General features: G+C 42.1%; 4 protein-coding genes across 4 annotated transcripts in view; 2 read left to right on the top strand and 2 right to left on the bottom strand.

Annotated features, from left to right (window-relative positions):
• Nucleotides 1-47: 47 nt before the first annotated feature.
• Nucleotides 48-6086, bottom strand: LOC118420911. The gene is made up of 6 exons (XM_035827983.1): nucleotides 5836-6086; nucleotides 4277-4996; nucleotides 3833-3921; nucleotides 3288-3488; nucleotides 2648-2717; nucleotides 48-2153 (listed from the first exon to the last, which is right to left on the bottom strand). Exons 1-6 carry the CDS (start codon nucleotides 5980-5982, stop codon nucleotides 1998-2000), a joined length of 1383 nt encoding a protein of 460 aa, XP_035683876.1. The 5' UTR covers nucleotides 5983-6086; the 3' UTR covers nucleotides 48-1997.
• A 201-nt stretch (nucleotides 6087-6287) lies between these two features.
• Nucleotides 6288-10077, top strand: LOC118421570 (zinc finger protein 665-like). Its single transcript, XM_035828914.1, has 2 exons — nucleotides 6288-6416; nucleotides 6940-10077. The coding sequence occupies exon 2, from the start codon at nucleotides 6941-6943 to the stop codon at nucleotides 9389-9391; it is 2451 nt and encodes an 816-aa protein (XP_035684807.1). The 5' UTR covers nucleotides 6288-6416; nucleotide 6940; the 3' UTR covers nucleotides 9392-10077.
• Nucleotides 10078-10875: 798 nt separating this feature from the next.
• Nucleotides 10876-15016, top strand: LOC118421878 (zinc finger protein 845-like). The gene is made up of 5 exons (XM_035829383.1): nucleotides 10876-10964; nucleotides 11887-12438; nucleotides 12757-14353; nucleotides 14444-14589; nucleotides 15009-15016. The coding sequence occupies exons 1-5, from the start codon at nucleotides 10934-10936 to the stop codon at nucleotides 15014-15016; spliced, it is 2334 nt and encodes a 777-aa protein (XP_035685276.1). The 5' UTR covers nucleotides 10876-10933.
• A 1415-nt stretch (nucleotides 15017-16431) lies between these two features.
• Nucleotides 16432-19059, bottom strand: part of LOC118421877 — a 10556-nt gene continuing 7928 nt past the window's right edge. Inside the window, exons 6-8 of the mRNA XM_035829382.1 lie at nucleotides 18143-18365; nucleotides 17250-17438; nucleotides 16432-16590 (exon numbers count right to left, since the gene is read on the bottom strand). Of these exons, the coding sequence (XP_035685275.1) occupies nucleotides 16486-16590; nucleotides 17250-17438; nucleotides 18143-18365 (517 nt within the window). The 3' untranslated portion in view covers nucleotides 16432-16485. The remainder of the gene's footprint in view (nucleotides 16591-17249; nucleotides 17439-18142; nucleotides 18366-19059) is intronic.

Raw genomic sequence — 19059 nt, 5'->3', positions numbered from 1 at the left:
CCAATCAGAATGCTACAGAAATAAAAAAGCAGATCATGACACAGACAATCTTTCATACTTTTATTTGTAACAGTCCAGATTATTTAGGTAAAAATACAAAAACTGTCACATCCTTACCATGGTGTAACTTTATCTCTGCATATATATCTTCTCACATACAACCATAAATGTACAATCCACAGCATAGCCATACATGTTATCCATGCATATCATTCTGTCCAAATGAGAATCATACTTCCAAGACATTTCATCTAGCAGCTGTAAGTGTCAGCCATGCCAGCATTTTCTGTCCAACCTCCTCCCTGTTGTCTAAACCCATAACAAAATCAATTCGGCGCCAAACTGCAGGTACTTAAGACTGAAAGTTAGTGGTGTCTTTGTCACTGCCAGTATATAACATACTATGAAGTATGAGACCCTCAAAGAGGCAGTGACATATAAAACTGATTGTGCAAGTTATTTCATCCTAGATTAAGTGCGAATTTGTGTTCATCTCACCTCTCAAAGTTGTTTCCCTTAAATGTAAAGGTCTTCCTGTAAATCCATGTACTTTAAAATTGTATGTGGGGACTTAATTTTGCATGAGGAGGGAAATTAGTATCATGAACAGTGGCTGGATCTGAAAAAATAAAATCACCCCAAAACAGAACAGAATAGATTTTGTAATCATCATTAGATACAGTAGGTAAGATATACAACTCTAGTGTATATGTTATACATTTGCAGTTACCCTGTTTCAGTACTACATGTGCATATGTGAGACACTTTATACTTAACTGGGGTGGCCAAAAGCAGAGCTACGTACATGTACTACGATTGGTAAATCTTGTGATCACAAGCACTGCAAGCAGCAAAATTGCCCCCTAGTTACATAGCTGGGGACTGCAGGCCATATTTTGTTAATAAAAAAGATATACCATACACGCAAAGTACATTCTATGCACTTCAAACTTCTTTCATCACTTGAACTTGCAGAAAAAAAATCACCTGATATCTATGTGCCAAACTACTGATAGAATGATACAATGTGTGACACATATTGTTCAATAACAGTGTCAAGATTGTTTTGTATAGTCAAATGTTGACAATTTTATACCATCTTAAAGTGCATGTACACTTTTTTTGCTATACAAAAAAAACATACTACTGTTCTACATTGTAGAAAGACTGTATAGAAAATGTCAATATACCCACATAGATTTGCTTAATAATTCGGGGTTTTTTATTAGTTTTGTTTTTGTACGCAACAAAACAACATAGAATTCCAGGAGTTGGTATATAGTTGGTAAACACAATACAGTGCCCAGTATGACAGATTTGTAAATACTAGAATGCCAGAGGTATTCTACCTATTTTACCATTATCACAGACTGTGCATTTAATTTTTTCAACTTATTTTGTCATCCTTTGATTTTCTTCTCTGTTGCCTTTTCACAGCAAAGGAGACAATGTTTATGTTGACAGCTTCCAGTAGAATCAGTAGATCAGTTCCACTGAGTGAAAGATGCTGGAAGACTGACAAGGTCCAATTTAATATAGACTTCAGACATTTTCTCAATGATAATGAAATCATGGCAGCTTTAGAGTAAAGATACAGAGAAAATATTTTTCATCTGAAACTTCATTCACCAACAAGCTGGTTAGAACCCTGATCACCAATGTCCCGATAATTCAGTACACCTGCCCGTCTGCCCTGCCCCTTGGGCACAGTGAGTGAGAGAGAAGTGGGCTCCATACTAAGTGTGGCGGTTCTGTACCAGCCATTGGCCTTAGACAGCTGCAGGCCTAAGTTTATGGGTATGTTAATCTACTTAATTGTTTCCCATCCCAATGCTAGAAAAAAAGTCAGATTATTGGATGCACCAAACAGATAAATCTCATTTCTTTCTCAGGTATTAGATCTTGACCAGGAGACATAACATTTCTTCCTAGGCCTGAATTCAGCATCTTTCTGAGCCTAAATTTGACCAGTTTTACATCAACAATGTCCCCAAGACTCAGTACACCTGCCCGGCTGCCTTTGACCCCTTCGGCGCAGTGAGTGAGAGAGAGGTGGGTTCCATGCTGAGTGTGGCGGCTGGGCGGACTCTCAGGCCGACTATGCGCTCCCACAGGCTCACCACACGCCGGTACTTCCCTGGGTCTGGCATCATCTGGGGATATACAGAGGGAATGAGTGATTGAGTGAAAGAATAAAGGATTGGATGGATAGATGGAGGCAGCAAAAGTGAACGAGTGACTGCACGTGTTGGTTGTAACGAGTGAATGAAAAGTGGGAGTGAGTGAAAGATTGAGTAAGTAATGGAGGAAGAGAGGGAAGGTAAAGGAATTGGGTCTACTGGTCTGTATTATCTAAGAAATGAATGATGAAAGTGGTGACTGAAGAAATAACTAAATAGCAAGATAGAATCTAGTAATCTGGACCTACTTTTATTCATTATCATGGAAGCTCATCTGTGTTGGTAGTGATCATAGTACAATGCTAAACTTTCTTCCAAAACAATCAAATTTTCAACGACCACTGTCGCCTTCCTCAGTATTGATCCTGACAGTGGTTAATGAAAATTTGATCCGTGTTTACCTTTGTGTTGGTAGAAAGTTTAGCATTGTACTATGCATACATAATAACCTTATATTTGAGACAAACCTTTGAGCAGTGGTGTCTGGTGATTTGTCCATCCGGCCCCACAGTAAACATGGAGAACGCATCGATCGATCTGGAAATACAAGGAGTTAAACTTCAAACTCTGACAGAAACTGAAATTGCAGAAAGGGATCACCTAGCATTGTTCCCTCAGCACGTCACCGGAACGTACTGCGCCTGCGCGAACCCTGGTGTTTTGGGGCTTGGTTTGGTCAACATTGCATTGAAATCCCGCTTGTTGCACAGTATATGTTAGAGACATGGTTTCATGTAAAACGTACACGGGATTTTACCCTTATATACGCACATACTTTCTTAAATGCGGCCCTTTAGTAAACCGGGGGTTTAGCAAGGTTTAGCATGTCTATACTTTTCGCGCAGGCGCAGTACGTTCCGGTGACGTGCTTGTTCCCTCCATGTTTGAGTGACCAAAAATTTTACCTATCACTTGTATGTAGTCCAGTCTTGTCCTATCCCATTTTTGTCTTCCACATAATCATGTTAACTTTGTTTAATCTTCCCCCGGTTTAATTTCACAACCAATATAAATTTTGGAGCCCAACAGCTGAAGGTTTGCACAAAGAGACTCTAAAGTTCTCCCACCTTAAGACACTCCCTCCCACCTTAAGATTCCTCCCCTCACCTGTAGAGTCCAGACTTGTCCTTTCTCCAGAACCTGAGCATCAGCAGGTGCAGTGGGAGGCCATGAACACGCCAGCGAGCCTGGACCGTACCATCCTGCACCTCGTGGGTAAGCTTCAGCACCTCCAGTCGTACATCTGCGTAGTAGATCCACGCAGCCAGCCTCAGTAACATCAGGACCGCCTGGTACGTTGTACGGCCTCTGTCAAAATCATCAAATGCCACATCAAAGGGAAGTGCAATAGATAGCATTAAGTTTATGCTATTTGTTTAAATGACATGCAGCCAAATTAAATACAGTAAATGCAGAAATGCTTGTATGTTCTATAGTATATGTTTTATATGTTCACAATTTTCATGATGACTGCTTCACAGGCTCAGTGAACTCAAACCAGCACAAAAATTTCTGTTTTCTTCTTCTTACCTACCAATTACCAAAAGCACTTCAACTTCAAGTACATATATCTTTGATGTGTTGGAGTGAACTGCTACAGAAAGGACACACAAATACTTACAAAATTGAACACAAAAAGGAACCAAACTTACTTTGTGGTCATACTGAGGAAGTCGTTGATGAAGACCACGTCAGGATGGTACATTCTGTAGTCATGGTTACCACGGAAGAACTGTGGCATCTGGGGAGGGGGAGAACATATGGTTTCAATGTACCCACAGAACACTGGGCACTTCAGCCTAAGGTTTACAGGTATTATGGTGACTTATATACAATATCTATTGAAGGAGTTTAAAAGTGTACCTGAAAAACCTGGCAAGAACTTGAAATAAGGCTACCATAAGATATAATAATAAGGTACTAGTATACAAAATTTGACTTTCAAAAGTCATTTTTAAAATCAAATTGGTAATTGGCAAATTGGTAATTGGTAAAAAAAATGTTAACTTCATGGGTGCATACCTCAAAAAACTGAAAAGTGTGGATGTCAGAAAGCTATCCTAGTGAACGAACAACTAAAAACAACTCAAGCTCACCTGTTCAGCCAGCTTGGCGCGCACCTCTGCCAACTGTTCCTCCGTTACTCTGTTGTCTGACGGTCCCGTGACCTTGTTGTCGGAGGTCATCTGAAGTTCATGTCTCTTCTCCTGTTTTTTAACTTCCACAGACATCATGACGTCCATATCCCCTATAACATCTCCAGATTTCACGGCTTTGTCCTGTTGCCATGGTAGCAGCTGTTGTGACGGCAACATCGTCACCTTCTGTACTTCCCTAGCGATGACATTGTCCTTAAAAATGTCCTCAAATTGAGCTAACAGACTTGAAATTGTCTCATTAACAATATCAGAGTCAAAATACCCCTTTTCTGAGCCTGCCTCTTTATTTGACTTGTGTTTTCCATTTGCAGATGAAAGAAAAGGTTCCTCAACAGTTTCCTTCAAGATATTTTGCTCTCCTTTGGCAGGTTTCCCAGGACTGACAAAGATGAAGGGTTGCAGAAGGGTTCCGTCCGGTAAAACCATCAGTGACATGGGACTGTGTTCTTTCGCCACAGAACTCCATCTGTGCGAGTGTCTGCCATCGTTTCCTGCACAACGGAAGTCCAGTTTCTGATCTTCGCGTACGAGCGTTCCGAGTCTGGTACAGGTGACTTGTTGAAGCCCACAGGGAGGAAGGGCGCATGTCAGCCTGCCACTGGTGCATTGTGGGTGTCCCGTCACACTGACACTGCTGCTACATATCTGCTTACCAACCTGGCAGGAAAATACAAGAGATAAAACACTAACAGTTAGCTCAACTTAACTTTATGAGCAGAAGAGCTAATCTTACACTGGTTGTGACCAAAAAGACAGGCAGTATGTATAGTATTAACAGGTTTGTTTGTTTGCATGTTCATCGTACTGGGGGTATTTCCCCACCCCCTTAAAGAAAGAAATCCCCCCCCCCCCAAGAGAATCCCAACCTACTAATGCTAATATATTGGAGGCCATAATCAGAAACACAACATTACTTTTTCTAGTCCTTGCTGTCACTCAGTCTCCTAATCCCAGGATAGAATATCTGAACACATAGTACATGTACATAGCTCTTATTCAAGACCGTTAAGCCACATTAATCCTGTAACTTCCATGACCTTAAGGCTTAAGGCTCACCTCTTAAGGTCAACATACGTGTTCATTTTGGAACTCAGAATCTGAGATGTTTGTTTACTTCATTCTTGAAATCTACCAGCATGACAGCGCCAAAATTCTACTTCCCAACTATAAAAACCGACATAGCTCTGTATAAAACATTACATCAGCCCTACAGGCCCGTTATATCAGCCGCTTTACATGTCTGAGTTACTGACCTTCATGGCAAGTCACCTGTTACGGAACCCGCCCCCTCCCTTACTTAGATTTAGAACCCGCCAAAACACAGACAACACTTTCTCTGCTTTTCTTGAGGAAAACAGGACTAATCATTGTGATATTTTCGTCATAATTGAACACAGTAGATGTCGAAATGTCGACAAAGTCGACAGCCCCGCAGAAAGAACGTCCCTCCGCGCATTTGGGATGTTTCAAACGCAGGTCACACTTTTTACTCTCACCTCTGCGGTTCTAGAAAGCTCGCCACAGGACGGTTTCTCGGAGATCCGGGCCTCGTGCGAGCCGAAATGCCGCCCGACCCGGCACGAGCTCGTTCTCGGCACGATGCTGCTGCAGGTCGGCTTCAGGAACCGTAGCTGGAAGGCCATTTCGCCCGCACAAAATAAACTTTTCGACAGCGATCAAAATGCAACAATCTCGTATTATTAGCCCGCCATCTTGGAACGGTCCAAGTGTTACCGGTAGGGATAATTTTACAGCTAGAAATATTGCAAATAATTTGGCTTCATGGCACATTAAATATGTAAACATATAATGTTTATTTCATATCTGAATAAAGTTTTAACACTAAGCGTAATGCATTGGTTGGAAGGATTGTTTTGACAGCACTCTTTATAAACATACTGATATCTCAAAAGCGCCACCTAGTACCGTTTCGAAAATTGCAAACTTTGACCTTTGACCTTAGAATTCTTTGTGATCTTGCAGCCACCATTTTTGTCAGAAGGAATTCTTTTTTTCTCGACCAAAACCAACATTTTAAAGATATTTCTGTGCTTTCGGAAATCTAACAAGTGGCTAGGTAAGTCCTTGAGATAATTTCATCATTCACTTTTCCGTGCTGGCACATCAAAAATTAGGGGGAGGGGCGCAAAGTTCCTTTTTTGTGCACTAGAAAAGGAACGGATAGGTGATAACGGGATTTTTTTATATAGCCAAAGAATGCTGCCCAAGGGATTCGAAATTATATAGCGAGATAGGTTCATATAGCTAGGCTGAGCTTTGAGTTTGATTGAAATTGATCCTACAAATCATTTGATTGTAGTAATTTGTACAACGTCCCATGAAATTATGACAGTTCTGCTTTTGTGAGATTGCCATTAAAATCCTCTGATTGGGAAAGAAAGCATGCATGGGACCCAAATATGTTAGAAGATTGGAATTGGGAGGGTCAGATATGATAAACAATTGTTGTTGTTGTAGGAGCAATGGAGGAAACTCTATAACAAATTTATCAGCTCTTTAATATCACAGGTAGATACAGAAAGTACACGTATATATAGCTGATCTTCCAATTTTTCCTCTTTTTTCTCCTCAATTCTTAGAATGATGGAGAAGCCAAGCAGTATTCTTCCTATTGTACTGCTCACACGTATTGATGAACATCCTGGGAACAGGAATATCAGCAGAAAGGACCAGACAACAGACACAGGAAGGCGGCAGGACAAGGAAACAGAGAGACCATGTGAGGAAACCTGCAGTGAAGTCTCTGCAAAGACTTTCCACATTTGTGAAGAGTGCGGATATAGAACAAGTCGTATGGCAAACCTTACAGTACACATGAAAAAGCATACGGGTGAAAACCCTTACAATTCTGACATCCCCGAGAGTCCATATGGTGACCAAAGTACCTCATCACATGTACAGGTTCTTACAGATGACATGGACTGGAATGTGGCAGAACACACAGACACAAAGCCCCCCAGTGATTCGGTGCATAAAAAATTCAAGTGTAGTCAGTGCTGGTTTACGTCACCATACACGGCCACCCTTATTGAACAGCACATGAAAGTGTGTACCGGGAAGAAGCCCTACAAGTTAGACAAGTGCAACGATGTTGCAAGCGGAAAATACGACTTGGAGCCACACATGGCAAACCATGGAACTGAAGAATCAAGCTCTGCTTCTCAGAAACAGGATTTTGACAGACCCACAGCGCCAAAACCACAAATAAGTGAGCATCTGAGAAAAGAAAGCAACTCATGTGGACTTTGTGACTTCAGATGCGAGTATCAATCTCAACTGTCCCCACATATGAAAATACACACAGCCAGGCCTGACAAACCCTACAAATGTGACCAATGCCACACTTGTTTTGCCTGTAAAAGCAACTTAGACAGGCATATGACTACTCACTCCAGTGACAACAAAGTTCCACTACAAACGACAGGTGAGACTAATAAAGACTTCAAACCTTACATCTATGCGTGTGGACAGTGCGACTTCAAGTGTGATTATAAGTCTGAGCTATCCAAACATATGATCGTACATACAGGTGACAAACATCCCTACAAGTGTGACCAGTGTAGCTATGCCTCTGCAAAGAAATACTATCTGGACAGGCACATGACTACTCACTCCAGCGACAACAAAGTTTCACTACAAAGGACTGGTGAAACTAATAAAGACTTCAAACCTTACATCTACGCGTGTGGACAGTGCGATTTCAAGTGTGACTATAAGTCTGAACTATCCACACACATGATGACACACACAGGAGACAAGTACCCCTACAAGTGTGACCAGTGCGGCTATGCCTCCTCAAAGAAACACTTCCTGGACAAACACATGCTGAAGCACACTGAGCCCTACGTGTGTTGGTGCGGCTTCAGAACGGCAGACAGTTCGCTATTACTGGTTCACAGGGCAACACACACCGGAGAAAATCCCTACAAATGTGATCAGTGCGACTTTTCGACATCGTCTAAAGACAGTATGGAACAGCACAAGGCAACACACACCACTGAGAAAGACGATTCGGGTGATCAGAATGACGTTTCTGTATTGTCAAAAGACAGCACGGAAGAGCAGAATGCTGAACACACAGCTAAGAAAGACTATTACATGTGCGGGGTGTGTGACTTCATGACCCCAGACAGAATCGTTCTATCCCTGCATCTTAGCGAGCACACGGGGAAAGCACCCGACGTCTGGGACCACACCTACGCTCTCCCACCTGCCGCACTGAATGCGGTCGAAAAATCTTACCTGTGTGAAGACTGTGGCTTCGAAGCATCAGAGGCACGTAAACTTGTCATTCATAGGAGAAAGCATACAGGTGAGAAACCCTACCTGTGCGATACATGCGGGATCGCCTTTGCGCATGGAACTTCCTTGACTCGTCACTTGAGGACCCACACAGGTGAGAAACCGCATAAATGTGACCAGTGCGACTACTCTGCTTCCAATAAGAGATGTTTAGACCTACACATGGCTAAGCACACGGGGGAGAAACCCTACGCGTGCCAGTTGTGTAGTTTCAGGACAGCTAATAAACAAGGCTTGGCCCTACACGTGAGAAGACACACAGGGGAGAAACCCTACCAGTGCGACTTCTGCGACTTTTCAGCCGCGCGGAAACACACCATCGACCTCCACATCGCCACGCACAATCCAGCCAAGTACTTTGAGTGTGATAAATGTGAGATGAGGACGGTCAGTAGACAGTACCTGAAGCGCCACATGGCCAAGCATCAGAAGAACCCGTATTACAGGTGGAACCCAAGTTACCAGAGCTCAAATTACACAGGGAAGTTATACCAGACGAAGGTTGATGACTATGACTATGATGATGATGATGATGACGATGATGATGATAGCAAGGAGGAGGATCCGGAGGAGATGGAAAGTTGGAGTGATCTAGATGATGAAGATGTTGATTTTGAAGATGAGGAGGAGGAAGAGGAAGAGGTACATGTAAAGGAAGAGGTTCAAGATCGTAATGACTTATACGACTTCTATGGTACACAGGAAAGTAATGTACCAAAGGTAGAGTGACAGAAATTCCTGTACTCTGATATGAACCCAGGACCCTGTACTAGTAGTACAAGGAATGTGATCATGGAGCTTTGATGTGATAAAAAAAGTTGGATGAATCTTGCACTCATGATTCTGTGATATAGGCTTTTTTGGTAAGACAAAAATTCCAGGACAGAACTGTTTGTATTTAAAAAGATTGAATGGGGGCATTATGAAGCAGCTCAGATTAACAAACAGTTCTACCCTTCCCTGGTAAGTCAAAATGAGATATTCTTGAAGGGGGGGTGTACTGTCAGGCAAATCACAGTTAAAAACTGTTTGACCTAGTAGCATTTCTGGTCAATCTAAATTTTATGGCTGTCAGAGAATCTGCTCCCCTGAGTAGGGGTGCATGGTTAGGGCATAGGGGCACAGAGCCCTTGTTACCCTATTTACATGTGGAAAAATGAATTGCAGGAGATTTTTGAAAAGTGTATAAAAACATCCTCTGGCTAATGTGAGAGTCTATTTTCTTTGTACGTAATATTTTCCCCATGACTCATGGCTGGGTGTAACCCACACCTTATATAATTATAAGTAATCATTTCCAATGTCATTAGAATTAGGACATTCTGCTACAACTATAATTGTATCAGTCTAGTTTAGTAGTACATTTATTCAGAGGCTTGAATAATGTGACAACCTATGTGCTTTTGTACATCTGTTATCACTTGATTGCACAAATATACAAATTTATCATCATCTGACTGTGTCTTGTGTTTTGCTAACGTTGATGCCATTGTCAGAATAAATCAAAAAGAATTTCATCATCTTTTAAGGCCATGTTGACTTTATTATATGGATGACATCTGTGGGCACATCAATTTTCAGGCATTTCCGACAAAGAACATTTTTCAGGCATACAATAAATCGTACAAACCAGCTGTAAAATAAGCAGATACATTTGTATATTGCAAATAAATATCAGAAAATGGATACTGCATTCATAGAATACCAACGTCGCTTCCAGGCCAGTTTAAAGGAAAATATGAATGAAGTTTAATACTCTATGACTTAGTATACAAACATGTGTTTAGTCATTTATTCAGCCTTCCTATGCACTTAGATTTCACAATGAATGCAACTTTTTTTTTGGGGGGGGGGGAGTAATTTCATTTTCAATGGCATCCATATAATCAAATCAATATGGCCATTTCCTAAATCAATAACCCAACTTTAAACTGAGAATGATGCAGAGAAGACTTGTTTGTATATATGATTAAGAATGATGATGAATTAAGAAAGCAACCTTAGAAAGTACCTTAGAAATCAACCTTAGCGTGGACTGACACCCTGGCCAAATTGCCTAATATTTTTTGCCAAATTCTCAGATCCATACTAGAAAGGCCTGGTGGACGTTACCTGACCCCCTGGTATCGTCGAACAAAACCGGATAATCAGGTTTCTGCAAATTGGCGACCTCTGACCTTTCAATGCGTTTGTCCGCCATTTTGAAGGCTGGCTTTAGTTTGCTGTGTGGACTCTTTATTCCCTGCGTGTGTTTGGTTCATTATCCGACACATGTCAGTCACAAAGTCTCATAAACAGACAGGTGAGAGTGTAAGTTTATCATAGAGTGAAAACTTAAAAAATAGATTTATATTTTGGTGCGATTCTTGTTGAAGCTTACTAAACCGCGAAGATCTCTACTCTACTCTACTATGGAGGATGGGGCAGAAATTGTACCTCATATAATTTTTTGGGCTATTCAAAATGGGGAGTAGGTGGAAGACGTACGAAACCAGGTTCCAAACTCTTGACTTGTTCCGAACTTCGAACCAAAACTACCAAACCCACCCTAGTTCCAATCCACATGAAAACTCAGGTGATAAATTTGCTCCGACTCAAATTTTCAAAAGACAATGTGCAAAACGCCTGATTTGCATATTTGTGACCGGCTTTATGCGGTCTTAACCAAAACTTCTGACCAAGGAGGTTAAAAAAAATCTTTAACCTCCTTGCATGAACTGAATGTTATTCAGGCAAAAAGTTCAAGAGCAAGGGGTTATTTTATCATAATTTATGTCTGGGGAAGTTCGGTACAAGAAATTGAAGAATTGGCCGAAAAAGACCCAATTTTGAAGTCCCAACTTTGAGATGAGTAAGTTCTTGGAAATAGTATGCTACGCAGTGAAAATTAAATCGGTAGATTTGTCATGAAGATGATGGTGAAAACTGCACAAGCATAGCTATAGCATTATGAGAAAAGCTGAGAGTGCAAACATGTCCATTGTTTGTGTACTACTGTGGGGCACAGTTATTGGCGGGAAACATAATTGAAGTTACATACACATGCAAATATCTAAGGTGAACTCACGTGCTACCTAATTTTCTATTTTTCTTGTGTATAAAGTGGGACATAGACAAGATTGAACAGAACAAGAACGGGCAAGAGAGAGACACGCAAAACTTCAAAATTGGAAAATTGACTTTAAATCTTAAATGTTATTTCTTCTGTCTCCTCTCCTCAACAGGTGTACAAATGGACAAAACAAGACATCCCATTGGAGAATCAAGTCTTGAAGACATGAATAACAGCAGAGAGAACCAGACAACAGACACAGGAATGCAGCAGGGCAAGAAAAAGGAGAGTCCATGTGAGGAAACCTGCAGTGTAGGCTCCACCCAGTCTGATAACAGGACAGACAGCAGAGAGGACCAGACAACAGACACAGGAAGGCAGCAGGACAAGGAGTGGGAGAATCTATGTGAGGAAAGCCGCAGTGTAGGCTCTACCCAGGATAATAACGGTACAGACAGCAGAGAGGACAAGACAACAGATGCAGGGAGGCAGAAGAACAAGAAAATGAAGAGTTCACCTAACATCTGCAAGGAGTGTGGCTACAAGGCAGCCTATAAGAAGGACCTAGACAAACACATGAGAATACATACAGGAGAGAAGCCCTACAAATGTGACCAGTGTGATTATTCTTCTGCTCAAAAGTCTGGTTTAAACAGACACATCATAACCAAGCACACTGGTAAGAAACCCCACAGGACAGCTGACAAGCCTAACCTAGCTCAATGTGTGAAACGACACAAGCATGGCTACCGGACAGAACCAAGAAGTGACAATAACATGTTAACACACACCACAAAGCATAGAAGTGACCCAAGTGGCGATTCTGCTGTACGTAAGACCACTTCAGACCTGCATATGTTTAAACATACGGAAGGCAAACTTCATGTGTGCGAGGTGTGTGGGTATAGGGCAGCCTATATGAAGGACCTAGCCAAGCACATGAGAATACATACAGGAGAGAAGCCCTACAAATGTGACCAGTGTGACTATGCTGCTGCTCAAAAGTCCTGTTTAAAACGACATATCATGACCAAACACACAGCTGACAAGTCTGCCCTGGCCTCACATAAGAAGAAACGGGCAAGTGAAAAACTGCAGAAACGTGACAAACGTGACTTTGCAGCTTTGCAGAAAAAAGCTCTAGACCAGAACATGGCCAGACAAACTGGCGAGGAACCCTACAAATCTGATAACAGGACAGACAGTAGAGAAGACCAGACAACAGACACAGGAAAGCAGCAGGACAAAGAAAGGGAGAGTCGGCCATGTGAGGAAACCTGCAGTGTAGGCTCTACCCAGTCTGATAACGAAACAGACTGCAGAGAGGACCAGACAACAGACACGGGAAGGCAGCAGGACAAGGAAAGGAAGAGTCCATGTGAGCAAACTCACGGTGTAGCCTCTACCCAGGATGATAACGGGACAGACATCAGAGAGGACCAGACAACAGACACAAGAGGACGTCAGGATAAAGAAGCGTGCGTTGTAAATTCTGTCCAGACTGACGAGGAATCAACACAACCACATGCTCAGGCTCCTACAGCAGAGACAAATGAAGGTGCAGACTCTGGAGACTTTGCAGACAGGACTAGTAAAAACTCATCGCAGCACAAGAGAAAACGTTCAGACAAAACAAAGTACAACTGCACCCATTGCAGTTATTCCTCAGCAAAGAAGAGGAACTTCACCCTGCACATGCGAAGACACTCAGGTGAAAAACGCATCACGGCTGAAAAACGTGGTTACCTGACAGAACCAGAAAGAAGAAGCACTGACGTTCCCGTGCCCTCACCCCAAAAAAAGCATAAAAGTGATGAGCCCTACAGAAGTGATGAGAGTGGCGATTCTGCTGCACAGAAGTCCACTTTTGACCTGGATGAGGGATGGAAATTTAACGTATGTGAAGAGTGTGGTTACTGTGCAGCCTATTGGAAGGACCTAGAAAAACACATGAGGATACACACAGGAGAGAAGCCCTACAAATGTGAACAGTGCGACTATGCTTCTGCTCAAAAGTCTGGTTTAACCCGTCACATCCTTACCAGACACACCGTCGAGAAACCCTACACGTGTATAGACTGTGATTTCAGGACGGCTGACAGGTCTCACCTAACACAACACGTGAAACGACGCAAGTGTGGCGGCAACCGGACAGAACCAAGAAGTCGCACTAACATGTTCACACGCACCACAAGGAATGGTGAGGAGCTCTACAGATGTGACAAGTGTGGCTATTCTGCTGTACAGAAGTCCACTTTGGAGCTGCATATGCTTAGACATGGAGGAGTGAAACGTAACATTTGTGAAGAGTGTGGCTACAAGACTGCCGTTAAAGGGGACTTAATCAAACACATGAGAATACACACAGGAGAGAAGCCCTACAAATGCGACAAGTGTGACTACGCTTCTGCTCAAAAGCCCGGTTTAGACCGACACGTTGCGACCCAGCACAGTGGCGAGAAACCCTACATGTGCGAGGAGTGCGGCCACAGGACGGCGGACAGGTCTGCTCTCATCTCGCACATGAAGAAACATTCGGGCGAAAAAACCTACAAGTGCGACAAGTGTGACTTTGCGGCTCTGCGGAAAAGAACCCTGAAGCGGCACATGGCCAAGCACACCGGAGAGAAACCCTACCTGTGTGAGAAGTGTGGGTACAGGACGGCTTACCCAGCCAACCTGAATGTACATATGAGACAGCATACGGGTGAAATGCCCTACAAATGTAGCCTGTGCGACTACGCTGCTGCGCAGAAAGGCCATCTTGACCAACACTTGTTCAAACACACAGGTGAGAAACCTTACGAGTGTGAGGAGTGTGATTTCACAACACATGTCAAGAAAAGCCTCATAAACCATGTTAAGATACACACAGGTGAGAAGCCCCACAAATGTGACCTGTGCGACTATTCTGCACTAAGGAAAAGCTGTTTGGAAGCACACATGACTAAACACACTGGAGAGAAACCTTTCGCATGCAAAGACTGTGAGTATAGGGCAGCGGACAAGTCGAACCTAACCCAACATATGAAACGACACAAGGGCGAAAATCGTTCAGACGTGACCCGTGTAACTATTGTACTGCAGGGAGAAACATTTTACTCTTACACATAGCCACAAAACACACAATGTAGTAGTGATATAATTATCAAACTGCCTTGTGGAAGTGTGTTTGGATAATACTTTTATATTTTATGGGTAATGGGACTACTGACTTTTTAATACAGGTATATTCAAATGAAGTATAGCAGATATGTTGATATTGAAACATATCTCCATTGTATCATTCAATAGGTGATTAAACAATATTGGAAACCAGGCATAAGGTACCTAAGTTTACTTATGGCTCTTGATATGCTACATGCATATTTTTTTCATGTTTGATTTGAATAAATTTATTTTCCTTTTTGGAAATATCAGGCCCAGGGTTGTTGTTTTTTTACAAGTGAAGTGTGTGCAATTTGACTTTGACTGTTTTTGGATCCACAATAGTCAATTAGCTTGACATTTCTTTTGGGCCACAGCAGTTCGATTTATTTCTTAACTTGGACATTTGTATAAGAAATTGATTAGTATGAATACTTGTATTAAAATAAATCTTCCAGTATAGCATTTTTTTTTAATCTGAGGGCCAAGGAAATACATTGGTGTGGCCTTGGCTATTCTTCCTGTTGTCCTATACGTAAAGTACATCAATGTAAAATATTACTATAGACAACAGGAGCTAATTGACTCATTTGCATTAACTGTGTCTTAGCCTTGCTATCCTTTGAAATCCAAATTGTCTTCAGCTTGACTTTGGCTTAGCTTTGTTTTCTTTGGAATCCAAATTGTCTTCAGTCTGAATTGTCTTACAATCTTTCCTATTGGACATCTGAAATTGTCTTCATTCATAGTTAGAGTATAAATGACCTGTTTCTTCCAGATCTCTTCAGTGTCACTGACGAAGGATAGTGGATTCTATCCGAAACGTCTGACCGTTTCAAAACCATATCCAGTTGCTTGAGTAACTATTTTTGGCGTATAGACAAAATGGCAATTTGATATAGCCAAGTATATGTACTAATACTTTGAAGCAATCACAACAAGATGAGATGATGAAAAAGAGGTCAAGGATCAGTATTACTTTATTGGTCTTCATTTTCGGGTTACAAACTTGTCAGAGTATTGATTTTATCAAATTGATATCCTAAGATATTTCTTTTTTTTAACTTTTTTTTAATATGCCTTACAATGATTTTATTGATTTTTTTGCCATATCACAACTCAAACCAGCCATATTACAGAGTTATGGCATACTGCATACTTACTAGCTAAAATCTATTATGACAATAGAACTGGGGGTAAAACATAATTTGATGATCAATATTTGAAGTGCTGAAAAGTTTCTCAAAGTCTGAGAGTGAAACAAATTTGTTAACAAAGTAGAGAAAATGACTACCGGTAAGAAGCTTGAGTATCACGCCTACATCACATTTCCAAACCGGGTCCTGGCTGGGCAGGTTTTGGGAACAAAAACAGTGAAATAAAGAATAATGAAAGACACCAAACTACACCAGACCTAAAGATGATAGTCGTGGGCATTATTTGTGTAAATCTTTATGTAATATACATTTCTATCTCTCGTGTCCACAAACAGCCTGGCCGGGTCTCGGTTTTTGAATGTAAGCGTAAACGGAGTCTAGTCTTGTTTGCTGTTGTCTGGTCCTGTTGGCTCCTGAAAGCATACTAAAGGTGACAAGACTGGATTCCATGCTATTGTTGTCCACCCCTATTTGCTGCTGTCCTCAGCCGTTGCCATGGTAACGGGATAGTGTAGAACTTCTATGCTGCCATCCTCCAGACTTGTTGGTGGGACCAGCCTCAGATAGGAAACCTACAGTGTGGGTTGCAATACGACACATTTTTGCATCTCACATGGTAATACATTGTGAAGAAATAGAAATGATAAAAGATTTGTTACGAAAATTATCTCGATCTGAGCTAAAGGGTATCTCAATATAACCTCAACCCAACATGGATCCAAAATGACAGATAGAAACAAAACCTCAGCTAAGACGTCAGACAAGTAATGTCAAATTTGCATGAAGAACAGCAGAGAAAACAAGTCAATTTGACAGGACTGATTTCAGCCAAAAGGACTGGTGCACTCATAGCCTAAAATCCAGCTTTGGTCCGCTCCCGAAGGACGCTGCCCCTCCCTTCGAAAGCTAACAAGGCAGGCTGGACTCCAGGCTATTGGTTAGCTCAAATTAATGATAGAGCTCTTGCTTCGGACTCGGGTGGTTGCAGGTGTGGCCGGGTCATAGCAAAAACTTTCAAAATGGTGCAAACTGATGAGCAAGTGAGTGAGCGTGAGCGAATGAGTGAGTAGATGAGTGAGTGAGTGAATAAGAGAGTGAACAATTGTGTGATTGAGAGAATAAGAGAGTGAAGTGAGAATGAGTGAGTAGATGAGTGAGTGAATAAGAGAGTGATCAATTGTGTGAAGGAGAGAGTGATTAAATTCTCACAGCGGTAAGAAAGCACACGCACCTCCTCAGCATCCACCCATGCTCCTGAGTTAGCGGACAGAACGGATCTCCCGTCCCTCCCCACAGCCGGCTCTGCGGCCCAGTGGTGATTGTGGCCTGTAACAACCACGTCTTCCTCACAGGCCTCCAGCAGGGGCGAGAAGTCGTCAAGATACACCAGGAACATCTTAAAGACTTTCTCCAGACCTTCCTGTGGTGAGGTAAAACAGAAATGGAAACAGAATGATATATATAGTTTATTGCAAATTTTTGTCCGTGGGCTAATTGCAGGTAACATGGAAGGGCACATACAGTGCAAGCAATATACAAGAGTATACATAACTCTAAAAGCTAGCTCTGGACTTCTTTTTCGGAGACAGTGAAAGACGAAAGGATGATTGTTTTCAAGACGAAAGGATTGTTTTCAATTTCTTTTATGATAGACATAACCTCTTTCGCGGACTTCTAGCACCACTGGCTTTTACTTTTCGGGAAAGCTCGAATGTGCGATTTTCAACATGGACTCAAATTCTCTAATGCCGAGAGAGAGAGTGACAACATAGAGACTTCCTCTCTCAGTATTGGAGAACCTTTGATACTCTGTTATCATCACTTGAATATCGCGAATCAAGGCCCCCTTTCCCCTAAAAAAAGCCAGCGGTGCGAGAAGTCTACAAAGGAGGCGAGAAAGGCCGATGTTAGAAATCGAAGGTAAGATGCAGGATTCCTACCAGCCATCTGTTCTATCTTGACCGCCAGCTAAATTTTTCCTCCCAGATGTCTGTGAACCAATGAACCATAAATGAACGTGGCCTTGTACCTTGTATTGTATTTGTGCAAGTAGGTTGGGTTATGTACCCCAGTGGTTTGTCCTACGTTGAGAATGTTAAAGGTAAACATCCAGACCACAATTACCTGTTTACATAGCCTCTCTATGAAGCTGTACTTCGGCAGCTTCCGCACGGGCACGTACATCCCATCATGCATCCTGATGACGCCGTTGCCATGGATACTCCCGCCTAGGCCTAGCTCCATCATCAGAGACAGAAGCTCCTCCCGTATGTCAGGTAGACACACGAGGTTCATGATGTCCGGTCCTGCGCTCTTCAGCATAGCGTGAAACTGCGCCTTCGCTGTTCTGTTATTGGAACAAACAACAGAACGCCAAATAGTAGTTACTTAGCCGATGGATATATGATATTGGAAACGGTCAGATGTTTCATCTACTACCTTTCATCAGTAACACTGAGCAGATCTGTTGAAGAACAGTAGTGAATAATTTCATCAGGTCGGTAAAGTACAACCATGAAGAGCCAACGTTTCGATGACCAGAGCTAGGTGTTACGGGTTCACAGTGTACTGGAACTGGGCGTTACATGTTCCAGTGCACTGGAACTACGTTTACGTTTACGTTTGGGTCTGCATCACCCAGTCCCATTACATTGTGAACCAGTAAACCTAGCTCCAGTGCAGTGTAAACCAGTCAGTATAGAACTGACAAAGATGACAGAGGGTCATCGAAACGTTGGCTCTTAATAAATTTCATGGTTGTGCATAATGTTGTTTGTAATCATGTTGAAGAGCAGACTGTGCAGAATACCTGCCTCAACATATCTGCTCAGTGTCGCTGACAGAAGGCATGATACTGAATTCTACCCACCTGGAACGTCTGACCGTTTTCAAAATCATATCCAGTTGCTTGAGTAACTGTTATTTGGCGTAACATAGCCCATATGCTGTGTTTTTTAAGTCGTTAAACAACATGATCACATACGAAGTTAGGCAAATATATTTATGACATGGCACGTGCGTTTTTTATGTTATGTCAGGAT

Source organism: Branchiostoma floridae, chromosome 8, assembly GCF_000003815.2.
Source record: "Branchiostoma floridae strain S238N-H82 chromosome 8, Bfl_VNyyK, whole genome shotgun sequence".
In the NCBI taxonomy this organism is placed as follows: Eukaryota; Metazoa; Chordata; class Leptocardii; order Amphioxiformes; family Branchiostomatidae; genus Branchiostoma; species Branchiostoma floridae.
This window is presented reverse-complemented; position numbering and strand designations above follow the sequence as displayed.